This window comes from Phocoena sinus, chromosome 7 (assembly GCF_008692025.1).
Source record: "Phocoena sinus isolate mPhoSin1 chromosome 7, mPhoSin1.pri, whole genome shotgun sequence".
Classification (NCBI taxonomy): Eukaryota; Metazoa; Chordata; class Mammalia; order Artiodactyla; family Phocoenidae; genus Phocoena; species Phocoena sinus.
The window spans coordinates 67,048,649-67,073,738 of record NC_045769.1 but is presented as its reverse complement, the minus strand read 5'-3'; the positions used below and the strand labels follow the sequence as shown (position 1 = coordinate 67,073,738).

The 25,090-nt window shown below is 36.7% G+C and overlaps 1 protein-coding gene across 2 annotated transcripts in view; it reads right to left on the bottom strand.

Moving 5' to 3' along the window:
* The window catches only part of TTC21B (tetratricopeptide repeat domain 21B), a 91,917-nt gene that overhangs the window by 24,293 nt on the left and 42,534 nt on the right, over positions 1-25,090 (bottom strand). For both annotated transcript variants that reach the window (XM_032637929.1, XM_032637930.1), the window contains exons 19-22: positions 18,459-18,565; positions 14,287-14,475; positions 9,670-9,780; positions 8,662-8,743 (exon numbers count right to left, since the gene is read on the bottom strand). In XM_032637929.1, the coding sequence (XP_032493820.1) occupies positions 8,662-8,743; positions 9,670-9,780; positions 14,287-14,475; positions 18,459-18,565 (489 nt within the window). The remainder of the gene's footprint in view (positions 1-8,661; positions 8,744-9,669; positions 9,781-14,286; positions 14,476-18,458; positions 18,566-25,090) is intronic.

Here is a 25,090-nt window from a genome sequence, read left to right as displayed (position 1 = left end):
TCTTCTAGTGTCTTTGTCTGGTTTTGGTATCAGGATGATGGCAGCCTCATAAAATGAGTTTGGGAGCATTCCTTCCTCTGCAGTATTTTGGAATACTTTCAGAAGGATAGATGTTAAGTCTTCTCTAAATGCTTGATAGAATTCACCTGTGAAGCCATCTGGTCCTGCACTTTTGTTTGTTGGAAGTTTTTTGATCACAACTTCAATTTCAGTACTTGTGATTGGTCTATTCATATTTGCAATTTCTTCCTGATTCAGTATTGGGGGATTGTATCTTTCTAAGAGTTTATCATTTCTTCCAGGTTGTCCATTTTGTTGGCATATAGTTGTAGTGTCTCTAATGATCCTTTGTATTTCTATGGTGTCCGTTGTAATTTCTCCTTTTTCATTTCTAATTTTATTGATTTGCATCCTCTCCCTTTTTTTCTTAATGAGTCTGGCTAAAGGTTTATCAATTTTGTTTATCCTTTCAGAGAACCATCTTTTAGTTTCATTGATCTTTTCTATTATTTTCTTCAACTCTATTTCATTTATTTCTGCTCTGATCTTTATGATTTCTTTCCTTCTACTAACTTTAGGTTTTGTTTGCTCTTCTTTCTCTAGTTGCTTTAGATGTAAGGTTAGGTTGTTTATTTGAGCTTTTTCTTGTTTCCTGAGGTAAGCTTGCATTGCTATGACTTCCCTCTTAGAACTGCTTTTTCTGTGTCCCATAGGTTTTGGATCACTGTGCTTTTGTTGACATTTGTCTCTAGGTATTTCTTGATTTCCTCTTTGATTTCTTCAGTGATCCACTGCTTCTTTAGTAGCATATTGTTTAAGCTCCATGTGTTTTTGTTTTTTACAGTTTTTTCTTGTAGTTGATTTCTAATCTCATAGCATTGTGGTTGAAAAGATGCTTGATATGATTTCCATTTTCTTAAATTAACCGTGGCTTGCTTTGAGGCCCAGCATGTGATCAGTCCTGGAGAATGTTCCATGTGCACTTGAGAAGAGTGTGTATTCTGCTGCTTTTGGATGTAATGCTCTATAAATATAAGTTCACCTGGTCTAATGTGTCATTTAAGGCCTGTGTTTCCTTGTTGATTTTTTTGTCTGGATGATCTGTCCACTGATGAAAGTTGGGTGTTAAAGTCCCCCACTATTATTGTGTTACTGTCAATTTCTCCTTTTATGGCTGTTACTATTTGCCTTATATACTGCAGTGCTTCTATGTTGGGTGCATATATATTTAAAATTGTTGCATCTTTTTCTTGGATTGATCCCTTGATCATTATGTAATGTCCTTCTCTGTTTCTTGTAACAGTCTTTATTTTAAAGTCTATTTTGTCTGATATGAGTATTGCTACTCCAGCTTTCTTTAAATTTCCATTTGTATGGAATACCTTCTTCCATCCCCTCACTTTCAGTCTGTATGTGTCTCTAGACCTGAAGTGGGTCTCTTGTAGACAGCATATACATACAGGTCTTGTTTTTGTACACAGCCAGTCTATGTCTTTCATTTACATTTAAGGTAATTATCGATATATATGTCCTGTTACCATTTTGTTAACTGATTTGGATTTGTTTTTGTAGGTCTTTTTTTCTTCCCTTCCTCTTTTGTTCTCTTGTGATTTGATGACTAACTTTAAGTGCTGTGTTTGGATTCCTTTTCCTTTTCTGTGTATCTATTGTAGATTTTCAGTATGTGGTTACCATGAAGTGTTTTTTTTTTCTTTAAAGATTTTTTGATGTGGACCAATTTTAAAGTCTTTATTGAATTTTGTTAACATTGCTTCTGTTTTATATTTTGATCTTTTGGCCCCAAGGCATCTGGGATCTCAGCTCCCCGACCAGGGATCAAACCTGCACCCCCTGCATTGGAAGGCAAAGTCTTAATCACTGTACCACCAGAGGGAAGTCCCTATCATGAGGTTTTGATATAGCAGTCTATGTATAAATAAGATTGTTTTAAGTTGCTGGTCTTTTAATTTTAAATGCATTTTCAGTATCCTGTGTTTGTACTCTCCTCTTCTCATGATTGCTGGTTTTGATGTCATATTTATGTGTGGATGATTTTCTACCTCTGTGCTTCCTGTACTGGGTTATCTGTTTCCTTCTTTAGGTTTGGGAAGTTTTCTGCCATAATTTCTTCAAATGCATTTTCCATCCCCTATTCTCTTTCTTCCCCTCCTGGAATCCCTATTATGCATAAATTTGCATGGTTTATATTATTCCATAGGTCTCATATTGTTTTCATTTTTTTTCATTTGACTTTCTGTCTTCTGTCCTGATTGGGTGATTTCCATTACTCTATCTTCCAGGTCACTTATTCATTCTTCTGCATTATTTCTTCTGCTATTCACTGCCTTTAGTTCAGTCTTTGTCTTGACAAATGAGTTTTCTAATTTTTCTTGGTTCCTCTTTATAGTTTCTAGTTCCTTTTTACAATACTCTGCATTTCTTTCGACAGCCTTTCTTAATTCCTTCAGTATTTTCATTATCTCCTTTTTGAAACTGGTGTCTATTAGACTGAAGAGATCTGCTTCATTGTTTGTTCTTTCAGGGGAATTCTCTTGGTCTTTTAACTGGGAGTGGTTCCTCTGCTTCTTCATTTTATTTATATTATTTCTCTTATTCTGTGAGTTTAGGAGAAACAGTTGTCTATTGTGGTCTTGGAGGGCTATTTATATGTGGGAGCATCCCTGCGTAGCTCGTGTGGGTTTAATATTTTTGGTGCAAGGGCTGTTTTTAGTATGGATGCCTGTCGCCGCTTTCCTCAGTATGTGCTGGTCATTATCCCCTTGAAGGGGGTGCACAGATGCAGCAGCTGGTGCCTGGGCTGTGGGGTTTTCAGCAGTGGTGACAGCTCACGTGCATCCCTGGAGCACACAACGGCAGCAGAGGGGGCTCACAACTGCTCCTGGAGTCCAGCAGGGTGGAGTTGGTGGCTTGAGACCACTCCTCAAGTACAGGGGCGGTAGTGGCTCACAGTTGGTCCTGAAGCCTAGGCGACAGTGGTGGCTCACAATTGCTTTTGGAGCTCATGCGGGCTGTGTCTTGCCACCTGAGAGCTCACACAGGAAAAAAAGCTGTAATGGCGGGCCCTACCCCTCCCCTTGCACACCACCTACACAATGGCGCCTGGCCTCTAAGGCAGCCCAGGCTTCCTGTGCGTACGCCCGCGGGTGCAGCTGCACCAGACTCCAGCCTCTTCAGGGAGTTTCCACGCAGCCCACCCCAGTCCTCTCCCTGGGTCTGATCTCCGAAGCCTAAGGTTCCGCACCCAGCCCCCACCAGCACCAGCAGATGTGTGTTTCAGGCTGGGGAGTGCAGAGTGGTGGCACTGACAATCTGTGCAGGTCTCTCTCCATTCTAGCTGCTGCAAACCGGTTGCTGCATTCTCCTCTGAGGCTCAGAAGCACCCCCTCTGTAACTGCTGATCTCTCCATCAGGGGACTTTCCTGGGTGCAGGAACCTTTCCTCTTTCATAGCTCCCTCCCAGGGGAGCAGGTCCCATCCCCAATTCCTTTCTCACTTTCTTTTTTTCTTCCTTTTTAATTTTGTCCTACCTGGTTATGTGGAGATTTTCTTGCCCTTTCAGAGGTCTGAGGTCTTCTGCTAGCATGCAGCAGATATTCAGTGAGAATCATTCCACATGTAGAGGTATTTTTGATGCATTCGTGGGAGGAGATGAGCTTCACATTCTACTACTCCACCATCTTGATCACTCCCCCCCACCATTTGCCTTTCTTGACCCATAATCTTGGGTTTCAAAATGTTGTTCTGTCTGCCTTCTGGTATCACTAAAAAGAGGAGCGCGATCAGAGTATGGTTTCAGAAAGAGGATTCGAATATTGGTCTTTTATGCGAATTCCAGCACATTACTCAAATTCTCTGAGTCTAGAATCACTTACTTTCTTAAAACAGGATTATAATGTTGACCTTCAGAGTGCCATGGAAACCAAATAAAAGCATGAAAGAGCTTTAAAACTATAAACGTCAATAGTAATATCTATAATGCCAAATATTTTGTTAAGAACTAGGATGACTACCCTATAATGAAGCCACAGAATCTAGAAGCTAAATTGGATTAGACAGGAAGTAAAGGTTGAAATTTCTGGCCCCCAATTGTTTGTATGATTTTGCTAATGTGTGTGATATATAATATTACTGATATTATCTAAAGTCAACCTTGGGAGGCCAGTTTCTTGAATAATTATCACCTTACAATATTACTGAAATGCATTCATTATTAGTTGAAGTTATAATTACCACTGATAGGTTAGATTACATTAACTTGTCTTTTGGTTAACCATGAAATCTGACAGAAGGCAAATTTCTGCACTTAAGAAATGTGTCGAAAGCTAAAATGTATTATATTCTGAAAAGTTAGTTCATGTTTATTAATGAACAGTGAGAAAACATCAAGAAAAACCATAATGTGATGTGATTAGGCATGAAGTGCTATGGAATTACAATGCACAGAATTCCTAACTTTGCCTGGGGGAGGCAGAAGAGGTTTCACAGAGGATCAGACTTTTGAGTCTTGTTAGGCAGACAAAGGCATTCCAAGGGCAGGTGGCATGTGCAAAGACAGGGCTGAGAAGAGCATGGAGAGTGCTAGATGCTGAAGTAGAGGAAGAGGGATAAGAAATATGGATGGAAGGGTAATCCTGGGGTGTATTATTATCAAAATAATGCTGTAGTTTAGACTTTACCCTGGAAAGTCATCCTGAATTTTAAGCAGAGGGCTAGTTTTCGATTTTTTAGAATTAATATGATAGTTCCTACAATGGCCTGGAACAGCAAGAGACTAGAGGCTGGAAGATCAGCTGGGAAACTGCACTAGTCCAGGTGAGAGGTAATAAAGTTCTTCATTAGAGTGGTAAGCTAGGAGAAGATGGACAGGATGTGATAGTTAGTTATTCAGCAGAGAGAACTGATAGGACTTGTTAACCAATTAGTGTGAGGGAAGGGGAGAACTCAGGATGATTTGAAGATTCTGAGAGAAAAGGTTTGTAATCTGTCAAGAGAGCAGTAATTAGATCTATATGGAGAATTTTCTACTAGCTAGGTTAAGTCAAATTAGATAGTACATTTCTGAAGTAAGCTCAAACACAGCTTTAAAGTATAAGATGTGCTACTGAGGATGACCTATATAACACATGACAAAGTAAGTATAGATGCACAGATTTTAGAATAATTCTGAAAAAACTGACTAGTGGGTAAGTTTATAAAATCCTATTAGGAATAAAGCATAGAATGCAAGATTAAATACAAAATATCACATAGACAATAAAAATGTACTTAAAACTTTGTATTTTTAAACAACTTGGTATTTCACAGTCATTCATTGAGCCATCCAACCAGTAAACAATTACTTTGCACCCTCTATGTACCTGGAAATATACCTGATGCTGGTGGTTGTATGTTGTTTGGTATTTCTGGAGTACTAGGTCGTTCTACTGAATTTATAAATAAATAATTCACTTTATATTTGTTTTTAAGTAGACAGTCCAGAGCACCACTATTATGTATTTGGAAAAAGTGCTGGGGCCAAGTAACCTGGGTGATACAAAAGTCACGTGACAGATGAGGGGCTTCCTCAAATCTTACATGCAAGGGCACTGTTGACACCAATGGCTTAAACATATTCACAAGGAAAGAGGTCTGTTTTTTAAAGAAACCAGGTTGGATCACTGACTCAGAGGGAAATGCTGCAATACGGGAACAGCTTGAGATAGTCAGAATGAAAATATTACGTGCATTACCTTAAACAGTAGTTCAGAGAAGAAAAAAAAAACAAAACAGAGTATAGAAACCAAGAGAGAACCCATGGCAGGAAGACAACTTAGGCCTGAAGAAAGTATGAGTAAGGTTTGGGCAAATGAAGTGGGAGGATGGCCCATATTTTAGACTTGGAGTAAGCAGAAAAGGTAAGAAGTTAAAGGAATTAAGAGCAGTCTTTCAAATAACATCTGAATATGAGCTGGAGCAGACAGTGTGAGAAACGACATGACCTGAGGAAGTCCAAAGGTGGGAGACAATCTTAAAAGATGATAAAAATAATGAGAAATTTAAAGTGTTGACATCACCATAAGAACAAGACTTTTTCCTTCTAATCTTTGCCCTAACTAGGAATTAGGAATGTTTTATTTGTAAGCAGAAGGGACTGTTCTATAAATTCAAACCTTCAGCGAGTGACAGCATTAGTAAGTGGAACAAGTCGAGTGTATCTGGTTCTCTGAGCTGCCCTCCTTGAGGCATGCCCACCTCTGTGTGCACGCTGCCCCACCCAGGCAGCTCTGACTGCCCATGGCATCATCCCGAGACAAGGCACAGGGGTTGGAAGAACTGAACGACAGCTTGAGGACTTCCTCTGAGATCACAAACTCTTCTCAGCCAGTACTTTGACACATAAGTAACATATATTCCCTTCCCTTCCCCCTTTCTCCCATCTCCCTTTTTTCCTTTTCTCCTCCCACTCTTCTATTCATCCAATATTTATACTCAGCCAGATACTGTTCTGCATCTTCATAGCAGTGAAGACCCAGGTCCTGGCCACTTGATGCTTATGATCTATTATTTGTTTTGCTTTCTTTTACAAATGCAATATAAAACAAAGGACTGAGAACAGGATAAGAGGATGGAGGGCAATGAGGTGTTATTGACATAGGATGGCTGGGGAAGGGCACCCTCAGGAAGAGGCAGCATGAGAGCAAAGTTCTGAGTGGAATAAAGCAGGACATACTCCAGGAAGAGGGAACAGCAACTGGAGCGTCTCAAGGAACTAACCTGCCTGGGCTGTTGCTTACCTAATATCTACTATCCCTTCCTTTTTCACTATCAGAGTTCTGATTTTATTCTACGTGGCACTGTGTTCAGCTAGAAGATGACATTTCCCACTCTGTTTTGCAGCTACAGAGGTGCTTCTAGAAAGGTTTTTTTTTTTTTTTTTTTTTTAAAGAAAGAAAAGATGACTCACTGAGGAGGTATGCCCTTTGGCCCACCTCCACCTTCCCCATCCAGGAACATCAATGCCTAGAGCTACAGCAGTCATCTTGGACGTGATACTTAAAATGGAAGTTTGGCTAATGATGGTAGAAGAAAAAGACAGAAGGACTCAGACTTCCTGATGATACCGTGGAATCTCTGGGCCATTCCCAGCACAATCTACTTTTAAATTTCTTTAACATAAGAGAAAAATAAAAGCCATAATTATTTAGGCCACTAGAGTATGGGGGGGAGGATAACCACTACTTTCAGCTGAAAGCATTTCTAAACTATTTGGAGGCAAGGCATAGAAACAGGGGTGAGTTGTGAGAATACTGCAGTAATCTGTGTGAGAAATGACCAGGGTGGCAGCAGTAGAGGTGGTAAAAGTGATGGGATTCTAGACATATTTTGAAGGTAGAGCTAACAGGAATTTGCTGACAGACTGGACGTGGTATATGAGAAGAAAGATGAGACAAAGGTAACTAGAAGGTTTGGGACTGGAGTAAATGGATAAATGGTAATGCCATTTACTGAAATGAGAAAAAGAGAAGGAGTAGATCTGGAGGGAAGGAAAAGATCCAGTATTGTGTTTTGGACAGGTTAAGCTGGACAGCCTCCTAGGCAGCTGAGTGGGAATGCAAATAGGCAGTGGTGTAGATGAGTCGGGACTGGACACTGGACGTAAAGCTGGGGGCCTGGATGAAGTCACCTAGAGCAGTGAAGGTATTAAAGGGGAAAACGTTTGAGAAATGGTGTCTAGAACACTCTGACATTTAAAGGTCATAAAGAGAAGACAGATCTAACAAAGAAGAGTGAAACAGAGCGGTCAGCTGGGAAAACACCAGGTAAGCCCAGCATCCCGGAAGACAAGTCAAGGACATCTTTCATGAAGGAGGAGGTAAGCTGTGCTAAGTACACTGTCAGGCCCAGAAAGCAGAGAACTGAGAATCAGACCTGGGTCTGGCAGCACGGAGGGCACTGGCCACCCTGCAGAAGCAGCCTCCCTGGAGTGCAGGAGTGGAGGAGACAGTGAAGACAGCAGACAGAAATCCTTCAGAGGAAATTTGCTACAGTGGAAAATGGAGCTGTAATTGGAAGGGGAGAGTAACTGGAGACTTAAGAGCTGGGTTTTATTTACTAATGTCTTTTAAGTGGGCAGGTGTCACAGCATATTTATATGCTGACTGGGAAGAAGATGATGGTACAGGAGAGACAGAACAGCAGAAGTAAAGCCCTTCAGGAGGGGAGGGGAGGGATCCAGTGCCCACAGGGAGCAGCTGTTGCAGGTGGGGTGGCAGACCTGGGGAGCAGGCCGACCTGGGGACAGGAAGAGGGAGACGTTCTCTTCCAGGTGCTCACGTTTTCTCAATGAGGTAGGAGGCAAGGTTTCTAGCTGAGGACAAGAAGAGGGGAAAGGGTGTCAGAGGTTTGTGGAGAGGAGAAAGTATAAAAGGGGGATGGAGTGAGTGAATTCATTAGACAAGTACAGTAGGATTGCCAGGCAGAATCTGAGGGCCCATCTGGGGTCTCTGGTCATGATTTAAAGTGAGACCAGTCACTTTAATGACCAGTCATTTTTCTTATAACCATTTCAGCTGCTCAAGGGCAGGTGTGGAATAAGCAGCATACCAAAAAGAAGAGAAAGGGAGTTGATCGCATTACAAGGTATAATCAGTGGATATTTACCTGGTTTTCGTTCTAAAAGCTGTTGTAAATGAAACACGGCTTGTTCGTAGTCCTGTTTTCTGAACATGAGATCTGCCATCATCTATAAAGGTAAACGTTGGTTCTAAAAATATTGCCATATATTTTACAAAGCATAGTATTCCTATCAAGATTGGTTGCTATGAAAACACATATGAGAAACATGAGGAGGGCAAAGTTTTATAAAACGGAGCCATTTAAAAGTCAAGTTCAAGTACACCTTAAGCAGATTAGCACTGAGATCAGTATAACAGAAGATAATCAAGGATGTGAAACATTTCTGTTTGCAAAAACTGTATTTTTAGCATAAAATATGTTTCAAGTAGTTATTCTAAAAACAGAAACTTGAAGGGAACTGCACACTCTCTGTCTCACTTGGCTAAAATAACGAGAAGATTTTAAAAGAAAACGCAGAACATTCTGAAACCTTAAGTATTTCAAAGGAATTTAAAATGAGCAAGTGCTTTAAAAGGGGGAGGTCTTATATTTCTTCTCAGTTACACTGACTCATTTGTAAAATTATTAAATGAACCTCACAAACTGTCATCTATGTAGCTGTTTGAAAAGCTACCAAAAACCTCAACCCAGGTAAAAATGAGAAAGAAAAGCAAAACTCTATTTAATAAACACACACCTTAAAATGATACATGAAGAATTTTTTCTGTAACTCAAACTGGTAACAGTTAGTCTTTAGCAAATTAGAGCTTTACCACATGAACTCCTCCTGACCAAGCATAAGGAAAAATTAACTAGGCCCAAAAAAGGCAAGCAAAAACCTGACCTAAGTTCACCATTCTCATAAAATAAAGAGAGTCTTGGTGTTTATTGGTAAAATATACTAATAATGTTAAAAGTGTTATTTCTTCCAAAAGCCAACATGAGCCAGGCATCTCATCTACTATTACTTTTATCAGTTAAAATTTGAAACTGCCCCATGGAATAAATATAAAACACAACTGCCTTTATAGCAGTGAAGGCTCCTGGACTAACCATGGTGGCAGCTTCATTGTCCTGGTCACTCTGGAGAAGCAGAGCACAGTGCCGCAGGCAGGCGTCAGGGTCATCTTGTGCCAGGTATAATCGTGCCAGCTCCAGCATTATCTACAGAGAAGAAGGGCAAGATTAGTCAGAAAATGTTTGGAATAAAAAGTGAAACAAGAAAATGTGTAGGCACAGATGAAACTTTATTTGACCAAAAGTTATTGCAATAAAAAGGCCAAGCATGATAAGCAGGAAAACTATAGGTTTGCTCATCTCTAGTTTCACTTATACTGGAAAAAAAAAAAAAAAAAAAGGAAAAACAGGCTGTGCCTCACTTGAAAAGTACAGAGACACAAAGCATTGTGAAAAGAACACTGGTCTTAAATTAGGAGCTACGATTCTAGTCCAAGCTTCTCCATGATGGGGCCCTTTACCTCTCTAAACCTGTTTCCTCATTTGTAAAATAAAACGCTTGAAGCAGATATGCTCCAGATGTACAACTATGATTCCAGTTACTTCAGTCACCACTGAACAAGGTACCTATTTGGTTATGACTTAATAAATATTATCTTTGCCTTACATCTGAAAGAGTTGTATTATTTCAAAACGTCTAACCTTAAACTTTAAATTCTAGAACACGGTTGTCTCATGTTCTACATCACTTATTTAAATATTTAGCCATTTACTAGCGTATTGTTTTAAAATGTTGATCATCTATCAAGATCTGAGAGTAATAACATTTTAGTTTATAAAACTGGCCATGACAACCAGTGGATCACTGAAGAAATCAAAGAGGAAATCAAAAATTACCTAGAGACAAATGACAATGAAAACATCATGATCCAAAACATATGGGATGCAGAGAAAGCAGTTCTAAGAGAAGTTTACAGAAATACAATCCTACCTCAGGAAATAAGACAACTCTCAAATCAACAACCTAACCTTACACCTAAAGCAACTAGAGAAAGAAAAACAAAGAAAACCCAAAGTTAGTAGACGGAAAGAAGTCATAAAGATCAGAGCAGAAATAAATGAAAGAGACTAAAAAAAATAGAAAAGATCAATGAGACTAAAAGCTAGTTCTCTGAAAACATAAACAAAATTGATAAACCTATAGCCAGACTCTTCAAGAAAAAAAGGGAGAGGGCAAAAATCAATAAAATTAGAAATGAAAACGGAGAAGTTACAACGGACACCACAGAAATACAAAGGATCGTAAGAGACACTACAAGCAACTATATGCCAACAAAATGGACAATCTGGAAGAAATGACAAATTCTTAGAAAGATACAATCTCCCCATACTGAATCAGGAAGAAATTGCAAATATGAACAGACCAATCACAAGTACTGAAATTGTGATAAAAAAAAACTTCCAACAAACAAAACTGCAACACCAGATGACTTCACAGGTAAATTCTACCAAACATTTAGAGAAGAGTTAATACCTATCCTTCTGAAAGTATTCCAAAATACTGCAGAGGAAGGAATACTCCCCCAAACTCATTTTATGAGGCCACCATCATCCTGATACCAAAACCAGACAGAGATACCAGAAGAAAAGAAAACTACAGGCCAATATTACTGATGAATACAGACGCAAAAACACTCAACAAAATACTGGCAAACCAAATCCAACAATACATTAAAAGGATCATACACCATGATCAAGTGGGATTTATCCCAGGGATGTAAGGATTCTTCAGTATCTGCAGATCAATCAGTGTGATATACCATATCAACAAACTGAATAAAAACCATATCATCATCTCAACAGATGCAGAAAAAGCTTTTGACAAAATTCAACACCGATTTATGATAAAAACTCTATAGAAAGTAGGAATAGAGGGAACATACCTCAACATAATATAGACCATATATGACAAACCTACAGCTAACATCATACTCAATGGTGAAAAGCTGAAAGCATTTCCTCTAAGATCAGGAACAAGACAAGGATGTCCCCTCTTGCCACTCTTACTCAACATAGTTTTGGAAGTCCTAGCCCTGGCAATCAGAGAAGAAAAAGAAATAAAAGGAATCCAAATTGGCAAAGAAGGAGTAAAACTGTCACTGTTTCCAGATGACATGATGATACTATACATAGAAAATCCTTAAGATGCTACCAGAAAACTACTAGAGCCCGTCAATGAAATCAGTAAAGTTGCAGGATACAAAATTTAATACACAGAAATCTCTTGCATTCCTACACACTAACAATGAAAGATCAGAAAGAGAAATTAAAGAAACAATCCCATTTACCATCAGATCAAAAAGAATAAAATACCTAGAAATAAACCTACCTAAGGAGGCAAAAGACCTGTAATTCTGAAAACTATAAGACACCAATGAAAGAAATCAATGATGACACAAACAGATGGAAAGATATAACATGTTCTTGGATTGGAAGAATCAACACTGTCACAATGACTATACTCCCCAAGGCAATCGACAGATTCACTGCAATCCCTAGCAGATTACCAATGGCATTTTTCACAGACCTAGAACAAAAAATTTTTAATTTGTACAGAGACACAAAAGACCCCAAATAGCCAAAGCAATCTTCAGAAAGAAAAACGGAGCTGGAGGAATCAGGCTCCCTGACTTCAGACTATTCTATAAATCTACAGTCATCAAAACAGTATGTTACTGGCCCAAAAACGGAAATATAGATCCATGGAACAGGATAGAATGCCCAGAAATAAACCCACGCCCCTATGGTCAATTAATCTACAACAAAGGAGTCAAGACTATGCAATGGAGAAAAGACAGTCTCTTCAATAAATTGTGCTGGGAAAACTGGACAGCTACATGTAAATGAATGAAATTACAACATTCTCTAACACCATACACAAAAATAAACTCAAAATGGATCAAAGACCTACATGTAAGCCCAGACACTATAAAACTCTTAGAGGAAAACATAGGCAGAACATTCTCTGACATAGATTGCAGCAATATCTTTTTGGATCCACCTCCTAGAGTAATGGAAAAAAAAAACCAAAAACAGATGGGACCGAATTAAACTTAAAAGTGTCTGCACAGCAAAGGAAACCATAAACAAAAAGACAACCCACAGAATGGGAGAAAATATTTGCAAACAATGCAAATGACAAGGGATTAACCTCCAAAATTTACAAACAGCTCATGAAGCTCAACGTTAAAAAAGCAAACAACCGAACCAAAAAATGGGCAAAAGATCTAGACATTTCTCCAAAGACATACAGACGGCCAAAAAAGCACATGAGAAGATGCTCAACATCACTAATCATTAGAGAAACGCAAATCAAAACCACAATGAGTTATCACCTCAAACTGGTCAGAATGGCCATCATCAAAAAGTCTACAAACAGAAACAGATGCTGGAAAGGGTGTGGAGAAAGGGGAACCCTCCTACACTGTTTGTGGGAATGTAAATTGGTACAACCACTATGGAGAACAGTGTGGAGTTTCCTTAGAAAAAAACTAAAAATAGAACTATTGTATGATCCAGCAATCACATTCCTGGGTGTATATCCAGAGAAAACCATAATTCGAAATGATACATGCATCTCACTGTTCACTGCAGCACTGTTTACAATAGCCAAGACATGGAAGCAACCTAAATGTCCATCGACAGAGGAATGGATAAAGAAGATGTGGTACATATACACAATGGAGTACTACTCAGCTATTAAAATAATGAAATAATCCCATTTGCAGCAGCATGGATGGACCTAGAGATTATCATACTAAGTGAAGTAAGTCAGAAAGAGAAAAACAAATATCATATCATATCACTCACATGTGGACTCTAAGTTTTTAAAAAATGAAACAAATGAACTTATTTACAAAACAGAAATAGACTCACAGATATTGAAAACAAACTTATGGTTACCAAAGGGGAAACGTGGTGGGGGAGGGATAAATCAGGAGTTTGGGATTAACATACACACACTACTATACACAAGACAGGTAACCAACAAGTACCAACCAGGACCTACATAGCATAGCACAGGGAACTCTACTCAACATTCTGTGATAACCTACATGAGAAAAGAATCTGATAAAGAATGAATATATGTATATGTATAACTGAATCACTTTGCTGTATACCTGAAACTAATACAACATTGTAAATCAACTATACACTCCAATATAATTAAAATAAAATAAAATTTTCAAAAAAATTAAACTGGCCATGTGTATAAATTTTCTATACTATTATCTTTACATTTATTCTCACGCTGTGCCATTTGAAGTTAAGAGATTCAATCTAGTTGCTTCTGTATATCCAGCACCAAACAGCAATGAAAATACAATAGCTGTTTAGTAAACTGAATCGAATCCTCTAGATTCAGATATTTATTTGAATTTGAGAATTGTTTTAAAGTAATTATTAAAACACAGATGAATATAAAAAGAGCTTACAGATTTACTTTATATCACTTCATAATAATTTTAGACTAACATTATTAGGGCATCATGTACTTTGAAGTATTTCTGAAACCAATATTAATATTTTAACTTGCATTTTTATTACATTTCTTTTCAAATCTTTATAAATAAGCTGTTAAGAAGTTTACATTTGGGGAAATTAGATGACATCTGGAATATAAGGTGCTTAAAATTTGATAAAAGTACTGACCTTATTATCTGTTTCACAATGAACAAGAGCCTCTCTATAAAATTTAATTGCTTTTTCATAGTCTCGCTGAGCAACAGAATGTTTTGCAATCTCTGCACAAATTTCAGCTGCTAAATGTTTCTGTGCAGGAACTGCATCTGGCTGTTCCATCTGAACACGTTTTAGTACCCGAGCTTGTAATTCTCGAGCCTAGAAAAATATAAGGATAAAAAGGAATTTTAAAAAGAAATTAAACAATTCTCAGTAACTCACATGTAGCATAATTTTACAGATTTAAGCATTAATGGCCCTCAATCTAACAAAGCCTGATCCAAAGAAAATGTCTTAACTGAGGTTTTTAAAAGGTACTTGTTTGCAAATAAGCCAGTATGCACTTATCTTTGCAACTGAAGTGCTATAAAAGTACTGAATCTTTTCCCACTGTTATAAGAATATGCACAGGAAACTCACTAAGAGGAAATGCAACCATGAAACAAATATTTAGAAAAGATGTCTACATGTTGTAATTAAAAAAATGAAAACTGTAAATGTTTATTAAATTAATAAAATAGTATCTAAAAGTTATTGAATCAAATACTGGCATGTTTCAGGGAGTAAGTACATCCACGTATTGTCAATGGCATATAAATCAGTCCCGTCTTTCTGGGGAGCACCCTCGTAAAACATACTAACTCCCTAAAATTAACACACTATTGAACTTAGCTGTTTCATTCTTGGGAAGGTATTAAGGACATCACTTAGAAGGAAAAAAGGAAACATGTTATTTGTTATTTAAAAAAATGGCCTGTTGTAAAAACAAAACAACAACAACAAAACAAAAACAAATCTGGAAGCAACCCAAATGTCTGATGATAAGGAAATGCCTAACCAATTGATGGTGTATATACCTGGTCCCACACTATGCACAGACACTCCTAAGGAGGTAGAGTAATTTGCTAAATTGGAGGAGTATCAGCCTTCCCGCCCACAAGTCTGGTTTCTGAAACATCGAGACCTTCCTTTAACAAGTGACAGAGAACTCCTAGGCGTTAGGCCTTTACAATAAACTTTAACTTTGAGCTAATCATTCACTCATGCATTCATGCATTCATTTAATGAACAATAAATGCCCACCATCTGCCATACATTATGCTACACACAACAAGCCCTTCTGGGGACTCCTGTCAAAACGTTGGTTGACAACTGGTATTTGATGAAGATGGTCTAAAGCTGATTATTTTGGGGAACCACAGGTCATAATATTTTAGGGTATCATGATAAGCATTCTTTTGGAAATGAAAGAGAAAGGATTAAAAAATACTATATATATAGCATGTGGTAAAGGTTAACACTGTTTCATGAAATTTTAATTTTGGTTATATTAATGTGTGTTTATAAGTATAGAGGTATGTGCACGTTTGTGTATTTGATGTTTTATATTATGCATGTACCAGTGTGCACGGTTTTGCATATGTGCACACACACCCACACTCACAAAGAACTCTGAAACAACTGGTCTAAATGGGGCAGTACCCTTTTATACCTGTTGTGCCAGCTTAATTATTAATTCTTCTTTCTTTTTCAAAAGTATTCTGGCTTGAATGATAAATTATATGGTTGCACTAGGTTAAAAGATATGCACTTCTTTCTCTAGACAGTGTGAGTTTTATCTCTGCATCAACTAAATCTCTAAATGTCAAATAGGTGGACCTCATGAGCTTAACTTCCTAGAGAAAAACCTTTATAAGTTAGGCTTTGTGATACCTTGCAATTTTCTTATAAATAATTGGGGGGTTGGGAGGGGGTGGATCTTGAGCAAAAGTTTTTTTCATTTTTTATTAAAGATATCATAAAACAATGCTCAATTTCTCTAAGTATAATCATTAAAAAACATTTTCACATAGAATAAAATTTTCTTGAAGAATTGATACCATTCCCTATACTTTTCCTTGCTTTTATCAGAAATAAATTTCATGGTCTTTTACAATAAGCATATTAACCCTGATCTGTCAACACCATTACTTTTCCTTCCCCTTTCCTTTATTATAATATTCTTCTAAATTCCATCAAACCCTTGGGTAGAAGAAAGTATATATATAAACATCTTATTTCAAAGAATTCTTAATTTTCCCTTTTTATTTCAATAGCCTTATTGTATCTTACCGAAGACCACATCAAAGCAAAATATGCCAATAAAATCAGAATATCACATTACTTTTTATATGATGAAGATGGAGCTATACTGGAAAAATCCATACAAATGAATGTTAAGTGAAGGAAGCAAACACAAGTATAATCTGTACATATTAACTAAAACTATATCAAGTTATAATGTCCTAAAATTGTTAGTGTTTTATGGCACATAGGTTTTTTATTTCTAGTTTAGATTTTATTTTCACAGAAAAGATAATGCCTACACTAAAGTGATTTTTCCTTTAACTGTTCCTGCAATTAATTAAAATAATCTATGATTTCCTTTCAGCCATTCAACAAAAATTTCAAGCTCCTATCATGGTGATCCATGTGAAGATGGATCCCATGATTTTCACTTCTATTGTTCAATAAGAGGATGGGGATCAGTCAGGAGGAGTCTGGGCTAAAAGATAATAATAGATAAGGCTAAAAGATGACAGAGAGGGATGAAGAAATGTGGAGTTATTTTGGAAGTCTGAAACATATTTCATGTTTAGCAACTATGCAAAAATATTATGATGCAACTCCCAAGTTCCATAATGTGGAGAATTAAGCTCAATAAATGGCTGCTGAATAAATGAATTTAAAATATCAAACACTTTGATTACACTATTTGAATTGTATTGTAATTCTATATTCAAATTCAAATTGTTTGTATTGTACCTCAAAAAGATTTACTTTTTCAGAGATCAGAATGCAAAGAATATTATAGCTGAAAAGAACGTTATAGCTCTTCAAATTTTATGAAAGGTGAAAAATCCCTGTGCTATAACATATAAACTTAAAATGAATTTGATTTTGGTTTGTTGGCATTGTCTAACCACAGTTTGTCTTTTAGTGTTATTCAATGTGTCTGCTCATAGAACACAGAAGCTCATGCAACCAGTCACTGAGACTAATGCTATTCATAATGGAATGAAATATGCCAAATTCACTTCTAAAATGTTTTGAAAGTCTAAATTTATGAAAATTACACTTTCCTTTTAGCTAATGGTAGCTAACCTCAGGTTAAGTGCCATTCCTTTATCACATAATTCAGAAAACAGGGATAAAGCATACCAACAATTAAGGGTAAGATATTACATTGCTGAAGATTACATATCTTAATGAAATCATAAGCTTACATGGGGTTCACAGAAATCTAACAGTGTGAGCTCCATTCATTCACAATTTGAACAAAAAAATATTATTGGACATCGCCTGAAACACACACATTTTGTGTGTTGAAATCTAGAGATATTGAATCTATTAATAAAAATCTTGTCAAAGAAACCTCAAGGTCTCAAAGGTGCTAATACTGAATTGTTCCAAACATTAAAGAAATAGCGTGTCTTAGAGACCAACCTTTCTAATGAACATAATATATGCACAAACCTTGAACAAAATATTAGGAACTATCTTTAAATTCCAGCAATGTCTTTTGAAAAATCACAACAGTGACATTTATTTCAGTACTGTAAGGATGGTTTAACATTCAAAAATCAATCAATTTAATAAACAGGAAAAAAAATTGGAGAAAAGTCACATGACCATTTTGATAGATGCAGAGTGTATGAGACAAAACTGTTAGCTAACTAGAAATTGAAAAATCATCAAAACACATCAGCCACTTAGGAATACATCTAAGGAAATGAGTACAAAACCTCTACATTGAAAACCACAAAACATTAAAGGAAATTAAAGAAGATATAAATAAGTGGAAGAAAAAAATGAGTTCAACTCCTGCCTATGACACTAGTCATGTGACTCTTCACACAAGTTATTAAACCGAGCTCCCTCAGCTATAAAACAGGATTAAAAATATCAACCTTCCCTAATTGTTAATAATTAGCAACAATACATTTAAACAGTACAATCCACTGGCATTCAATCATTATTTCTATTTGACTTATTTTCTATGACAGTTGGGCCAAAAGATTGTCTTCCTTTTACGTGTGGCACATTTCCTTCTGAGACCATCACCCACCCTTAACCCCTTACAAACAAAGGCATTTGTTTACCTGTTGTAATGAAGCAACTGCATCACCAGGTCTGTCCACTTTACTATAAACTTTTGCTAGAAGAACTTGAGAACGTCCATCCTCTGTGAGAGCTGACAGTTCATTTACTATGAAAGAATAAAATATAATGGGAAAAAATAATAATTCATTTTAAATAAATCTTTACATTTTTCTGTAAGTTTTTATACTTGACTTTGAAAAATAGTGAATAAAGTTTAAAAAGGTTCAGTAAATTAACTGAAGAATGGCCAAATTGGAAAAAAAAAAGATTTAGGATAAAAACTGGCTGGAAGAAAAGTTAAAGAACTGGAGGCTTTTCTTAGACATACAAGAGGTAACAATACAACAACACAGAGAAGAGTTTCAATTTCCATTCTTTTTTTTTTTTTTAAAGATTTAATTAATTAATTAGTTTATTTGTTTATCTGTCTTTGTTGCTGCGCACGGGCTTTCTCTAGTTGTGGTGAGCAGGGGCTGCTCTTTGTTGCGGTGCATGGGTTCCTCATTGCAGTGGCTTCTCTTGTTGAGGAGCACGGGCTCTAGGCGTGTGGGCTCTAGAGTGCACAGGCCTCAGTAGTTGCGGCGTGTGGGGCTCAGTAGTTGCGGTGCATGGGCTCTAGGGTACACGGGCTCAGTAGTTGTGGCGCATGAGCTTAGTTGCTCCTCAGCATGTGGGATCTTCCCAGATCAGAGATCGAACCTGTGTTCCCAGCATTGGCAGGTGGATTCTTAACCACTGCACCGCTAGGAAAGTCCTCAATTTCCATTCTTAAGTGTATAAGCACCTCTGTTTATTGAAGTCATTTAAAAACAAGATGGGGTAGTTAGTATATGCAATTAAGAAGATAACTGCTATTTATTTTTAAATAACAGAACTTAATAAAGTATACATATATATACATACATATATACATAATAAACACTGACTTTGATGCCAACCTGTCTGGTTTCAAATCTAGGCTTTATCACTTTCTAGTTAACAAGGGCCTAGTCAAACAAGGTAGTTATCTATTCTGTGCCTCCCTTTCCATCTGTAAAATAGGAGAAATAACTACCTATCTCATAAGATTACTGTAAAATTTAAAAAGTTAGTAAATTATTAAATAAGCTAATATATGCAAAGCAATTAAAGTCTTGTACATGTCAAGTGCTATTTAAGTATTTGGTATTATTATTTTGTAATCTAAGAGTAATAAAAGAACCCTAGATAATTAACAAAAAGATGTTTCTTCTACCATTTATCGACAGCATGGCCTGAGCCATATTCTGTTTGAATACATCATTATTTATTTAAAATCTCAACCTGAGAAGCAGGTTTTGTTATTGCTATTTTACAGGTAAGAAAAGCTCTAAGGTGGTACAAGGAACAAGGGAGCCGTGACAATGGTGAGAGCAGGCTGGAAGGAGAGGTCAGAGGAGCAACAGCATGCATGTGTGAAGGCCATGTAAGCCACTGTAAGACTTTGGTTAACTCAGAGAAATGGGAGACATGGGGGAGCTTGAGCAGGTGTGATCAAACTTTGGTTGTTTAAAAGGTCCAATAGTGCTGCTGGGTTGGGAAAGGCTGTGTCCAGCTGTGGGGTTGAGGATTGGGTAACAGAGAGACCAGGTGTAGGCTACTGCTTTCATCCACCTAAGAGACGATGTAGCTAGGACAGGGTGACAGTAGTGGAAATAATGAGACACAGGAGAATTCTGAAAGTATCTAGAAGGCAGAACCAAGAGGATTTCCTATGGGCAAGGGTGAAGGCAAGGATTTTGGTTCTTCAAAACTACAAAGAAGGCTGGAGTTATTGAGATAGAGAAGGCTGCACATAGAACAGATGGGGGAGGCAGATAAGGAATTCACTTTCAAATATGCTAAGTTTAAGATGTTTCTTAGAACCCTGGTGCTACTATATCAGCTAGGTGAACCTGGATAACTCAAGAAAATTGAGTATTAGATGCTAATTTAAAAATGTAGATAATTTTATTTGTCTCAAAAACTAATGTGAGCATTAATAACATATAATGAAATGCACATGAAGGCATCTAAGTACACCATTGGATGTGCTCAGCAAATTATTAAATGAAAGTATTTATACTGCATAAATGTAATATACTTATGCCCATATAAGTAAAACATACTACTTGAATCTCTCCTCCTCTACAACCTTTTAAAAAATGCATATCCACATTTAGGCCATCTGTAGTGTTTCAAGCAAGGTCTGACAAGACTCATGCAAGTATTTTTATGGAATAAGTAAATGCATTCAGATTAGAATTTAAGCATCAACTTCAAAGCTAAATTAAAAGACCATTTTAGACATATTAGAAAATTTAGAGTTGGCTTGCCTTATCTATGTATCCAAACATATTTTAAAATCACAGAAAACATGGTATTGGCAAAAATAAAAATGGGAGGGGAGAAGGAAGGAACTCAAAACAAAAATTCCCAGAATCAGAGTGAAATGTATAAAAAAGCTTATAATATGATAAAGGTGGCATTTCAATAAATGACACTGAGATATAATTGGCTATCCCTTTGGGAAACTATATAGTAAAAATTGTATGTGAATTAAAGTTCTTCATTATAAAAATTAAAATTCTCCATTACACAAATTAAAATTACAAAAGCCCCAGAAAAATATAAGAAAACTTTTTTCAATGTTAGGATTAGGGAAGCTTTTTCTGAGCATGACAAGAAATTCAAAAGTCAAAAAGAGAAAAGACTGGTAGGTATTATATATGATAGTTAAATATTCTATTTGACCAATGAAATGATAAAGTAATTTGATAAAGAAAGGACAGCCTGGGAGAAAATATCTGTAACATGAATAATAGGTAAAAGATTAATGAATAATAGGTAAAGGATTAAGACAAAGGATATGAATGAAATAGTGAAAATACGATCTATAGATATAATACTTAACCTTATCAATCATCAAAGAAATGTAAATTAGAAGTTTGTTTTCTCTATAATTAATACTACATAATGTTGGGACATTTTTACCTTTAAGAAAAAACAATGGAGCAAGATTCAATTCTAGGAAGTACATAGTGCTATATAAACAAGGATTCTATCTCAGTAATGTTTTCTTCTATCTAAATGTCTATCAATAGGGGAGTCATCAAATAAATTAAGATACTAACAAACAGTAAAATACACTACCTATGTTAAAAAATTTTAAAGTGCTATATCTGCCAAAATGAAGAGAGGCTATTAAATGAAAAATGCATACTGCAGACCTATAGATATAATATGACTTTTTGGTAGAAAAAAGTGTTATGTAATAGTGTGTGAGAGATAGGGGCAGGGAGATTGATCAGGACGTGGTTTTCTCTGGAGAGTGGGAGAGTGACACAACTTTCATTCACTTCTATGATCCTCAAATTTTTCCAATGAACAAGCACTAGATTTTATTTTAAAAGTACAGATCTTTAAAAAGTAAATTTGTATGAACTTTTAAGAAGGCAATTTGATAGTATCCAATTAAAATTTAAGTACACATACCCTTTAACATAGCATCTTGCTCTTAAGAAATATAAGCAAGTGTATGCCAAAGAATGAGATACAAGGATATTCATTTTTTTTTTTTTTTTTTTAAACATCTTTATTGGGGTATAATTGCTTTACAATGGTGTGTTAGTTTCTGCTTTACAACAAAGTGAATCAGCTATACATATACATATGTTCCCATATGTCTTCCCTCTTGCGTCTCCCTCCCTCCCACTCTCCCCATCCCACCCTTCCAGGCTGTCACAAAGCACCGAGCTAATATCCCTGTGCCTTGCGGCTGCTTCCCCCCAGCTATCTACCTTACTACGTTTGTTAGTGTGTGTATGTCCATGACTCTCTCTCGCCCTGTCAAAACTCACCCTTCCCCCTCCCCATATCCTTAAGTCCGTTCTCCAGTAGGTCTGCGTCTTTATTCCTATCTTACCCCTAGGTTTTTCATGACATTTTTTTTCCCTTAAATTCCATATATATGTGTTAGCATACGGTATTTGTCTTTTTCTTTCTGACTTACTTCACTCTGTATGACAGATTCTAGGTCTATCCATCTCATTACAAATAGCTCAATTTCATTTCTTTTTAAGGCTGAGTAATATTCCATTGTGTATATGTGCCACATCTTCTTTATCCATTCATCCGATGATGGGCGCTTAGGTTGTTTCCATGTCCTGGCTATTGTAAATAGAGCTGCAATGAACATTTTGGTACATGACTCTCTTTGAATTTTGGTTTTCTCAGGGTATATGCCAAGTAGTGGGATTGCTGGGTCATATGGTAATTCTATTTGTAGTTTTTTAAGGAACCTCCATACTGTTCTCCACAGTGGCTGAACCAATTCACATTCCCACCAGCAGTGGAAGAGTGTCCCCTTTTCTCCACACCCTCTCCAGCATTTATTGTTTCTTGATTTTTTGATGATGGCCATTCTGACTGGTGTGAGATGATATCTCATTGTAGTTTTGATTTGCATTTCTCTAATGATTAATGATGTTGAGCATTCTTTCATGTGTTTGTTGGCATTCTGTATATCTTCTTTGGAGAAATGTCTATTTAGGTCTTCTGCCCATTTTTGGATGGGGTTGTTTGTTTTTTTGTTATTGAGCTGCATGAGCTGCTTGTAAATTTTGGAGATTAATCCTTTGTCAGTTGCTTCATTTGCAAATGTTTTCTCCCATTCTGAGGGTTGTCTTTTGGTCTTGGTTATGGTTTCCTTTGCTGTGCAAAAGCTTTGAAGTTTCATTAGGTCCCATTTGTTTATTTTTGTTTTTATTTCCATTACTCTAGGAGGTGGGTCAGAAAGGATCTTGCTGTGATTTACGTCATAGAGTGTTCTTCCTATGTTTTCTTCTAAGAGTTTGATAGTTTCTGGCCTTACATTTAGGTCTTTAATCCATTTTGAGCTTATTTTTGTGTATGGTGTTAGGGAGTGATCTAATCTCATACTTTTACATGTACCTGTCCAGTTTTCCCAGCACCATTTATTGAAGAGGCTGTCCTTTCTCCACTGTACATTCCTGCCTCCTTTATCAAAGATAAGGTGTCCATATGTGCGTGGGTTTATCTCTGGGCTTTCTATCCTGTTCCACTGATCTATCTTTCTGTTTTTGTGCCAGTACCATACTGTCTTGATGACTGTTGCTTTGTAATATAGTCTGAAGTCAGGGAGCCTTATTCCTCCAGCTCCTTTTTTCGTTCTCAAGATTGCTTTGGCTATTCGGGGTCTTTTGTGTTTCCATACAAATTGCGAAATTTTTTGTTCTAGTTCTGTGAAAAATGCCAGTGGTAGTTTGATAGGGATTGCATTGAATCTGTAGATTGCTTTGGGTAGTAGAGTCATTTTCACAATGTTGATTCTTCCCATCCAAGAACATGGTATATCTCTCCATCTATTTGTATCATCTTTAATTTCTTTCATCAGTGTCTTATAATTTTCTGCATACAGGTCTTTTGTATCCTTAGGTAGGTTTATTCCTAGATATTTTATTCTTTTTGTTGCAATGGTAAATGGGAGTGTTTTCTTGATTTCACTTTCAGATTTTTCATCATTAGTATATAGGAATGCCAGAGATTTCTGTGCATTAATTTTGTATCCTGCTACTTTACCAAATTCATTGATTAGCTCTAGTAGTTTTCTGGTAGCATCTTTAGGATTCTCTATGTATAGTATCATGTCATCTGCAAACAGTGACAGCTTTACTTCTTCTTTTCCGATGTGGATTCCTTTTATTTCCTTTTCTTCTCTGATTGCTGTGGCTAAAACTTCCAAAACTATGTTGAATAAGAGTGGTGAGAGTGGGCAACCTTGTCTTGTTCCTGATCTTAGTGGAAATGCTTTCAGTTTTTCACCATTGAGGATGATGTTTGCTGTGGGCTTGTCATATATGGCTTTTATTATGTTTAGGAAAGTTCCCTCTATGCCTACTTTCTGGAGGGTTTTTATCATAAATGGGTGTTGAATTTTGTCGAAAGCTTTCTCTGCATCTATTGAGATGATCATATGGTTTTTCTCCTTCAATTTGTTAATATAGTTTATCACATTGATAGATTTGCGTATATTGAAGAATCCTTGCATTCCTGGAATAAACCCCAATTGATCATGGTGTATGATCCTTTTAATGTGCTGTTGGATTCTGTTTGCTAGTATTTTGTTGAGGATTTTTGCATCTATGTTCATCAGTGATATTGGCCTGTAGTTTTCTTTCTTTGTGACATCCTTGTCTGGTTTTGGTATCAAGGTGATGGTGGCTTCGTAGAAGGAATTTGGGAGTGTTCCTCCCTCTGCTATATTTTGGAAGAGTTTGAGAAGGATAGGTGTTAGCTCTTCTCTAAACGTTTGATAGAATTCACCTGTGAAGCCATCTGGTCCTGGGCTTTTGTTTGTTGGAAGGTTTTTAATCACAGTTTCAATTTCAGTGCTTGTGATTGGTCTGTTCATATTTTCTATTTCTTCCTGATTCAGTCTTGGCAGGTTGTGCATTTCTAAGAATTTGTCCATTTCTTCCAGATTGTCCATTTTATTGGCATAGAGTTGCTTGTAGTAATCTCTCATGATTTTTTTTATTTCTGCAGTGTCAGTTGTTACTTCTCCTTTTTCATTTCTAATTCTATTGATTTGAGTCTTCTCCCTTTTTTTCTT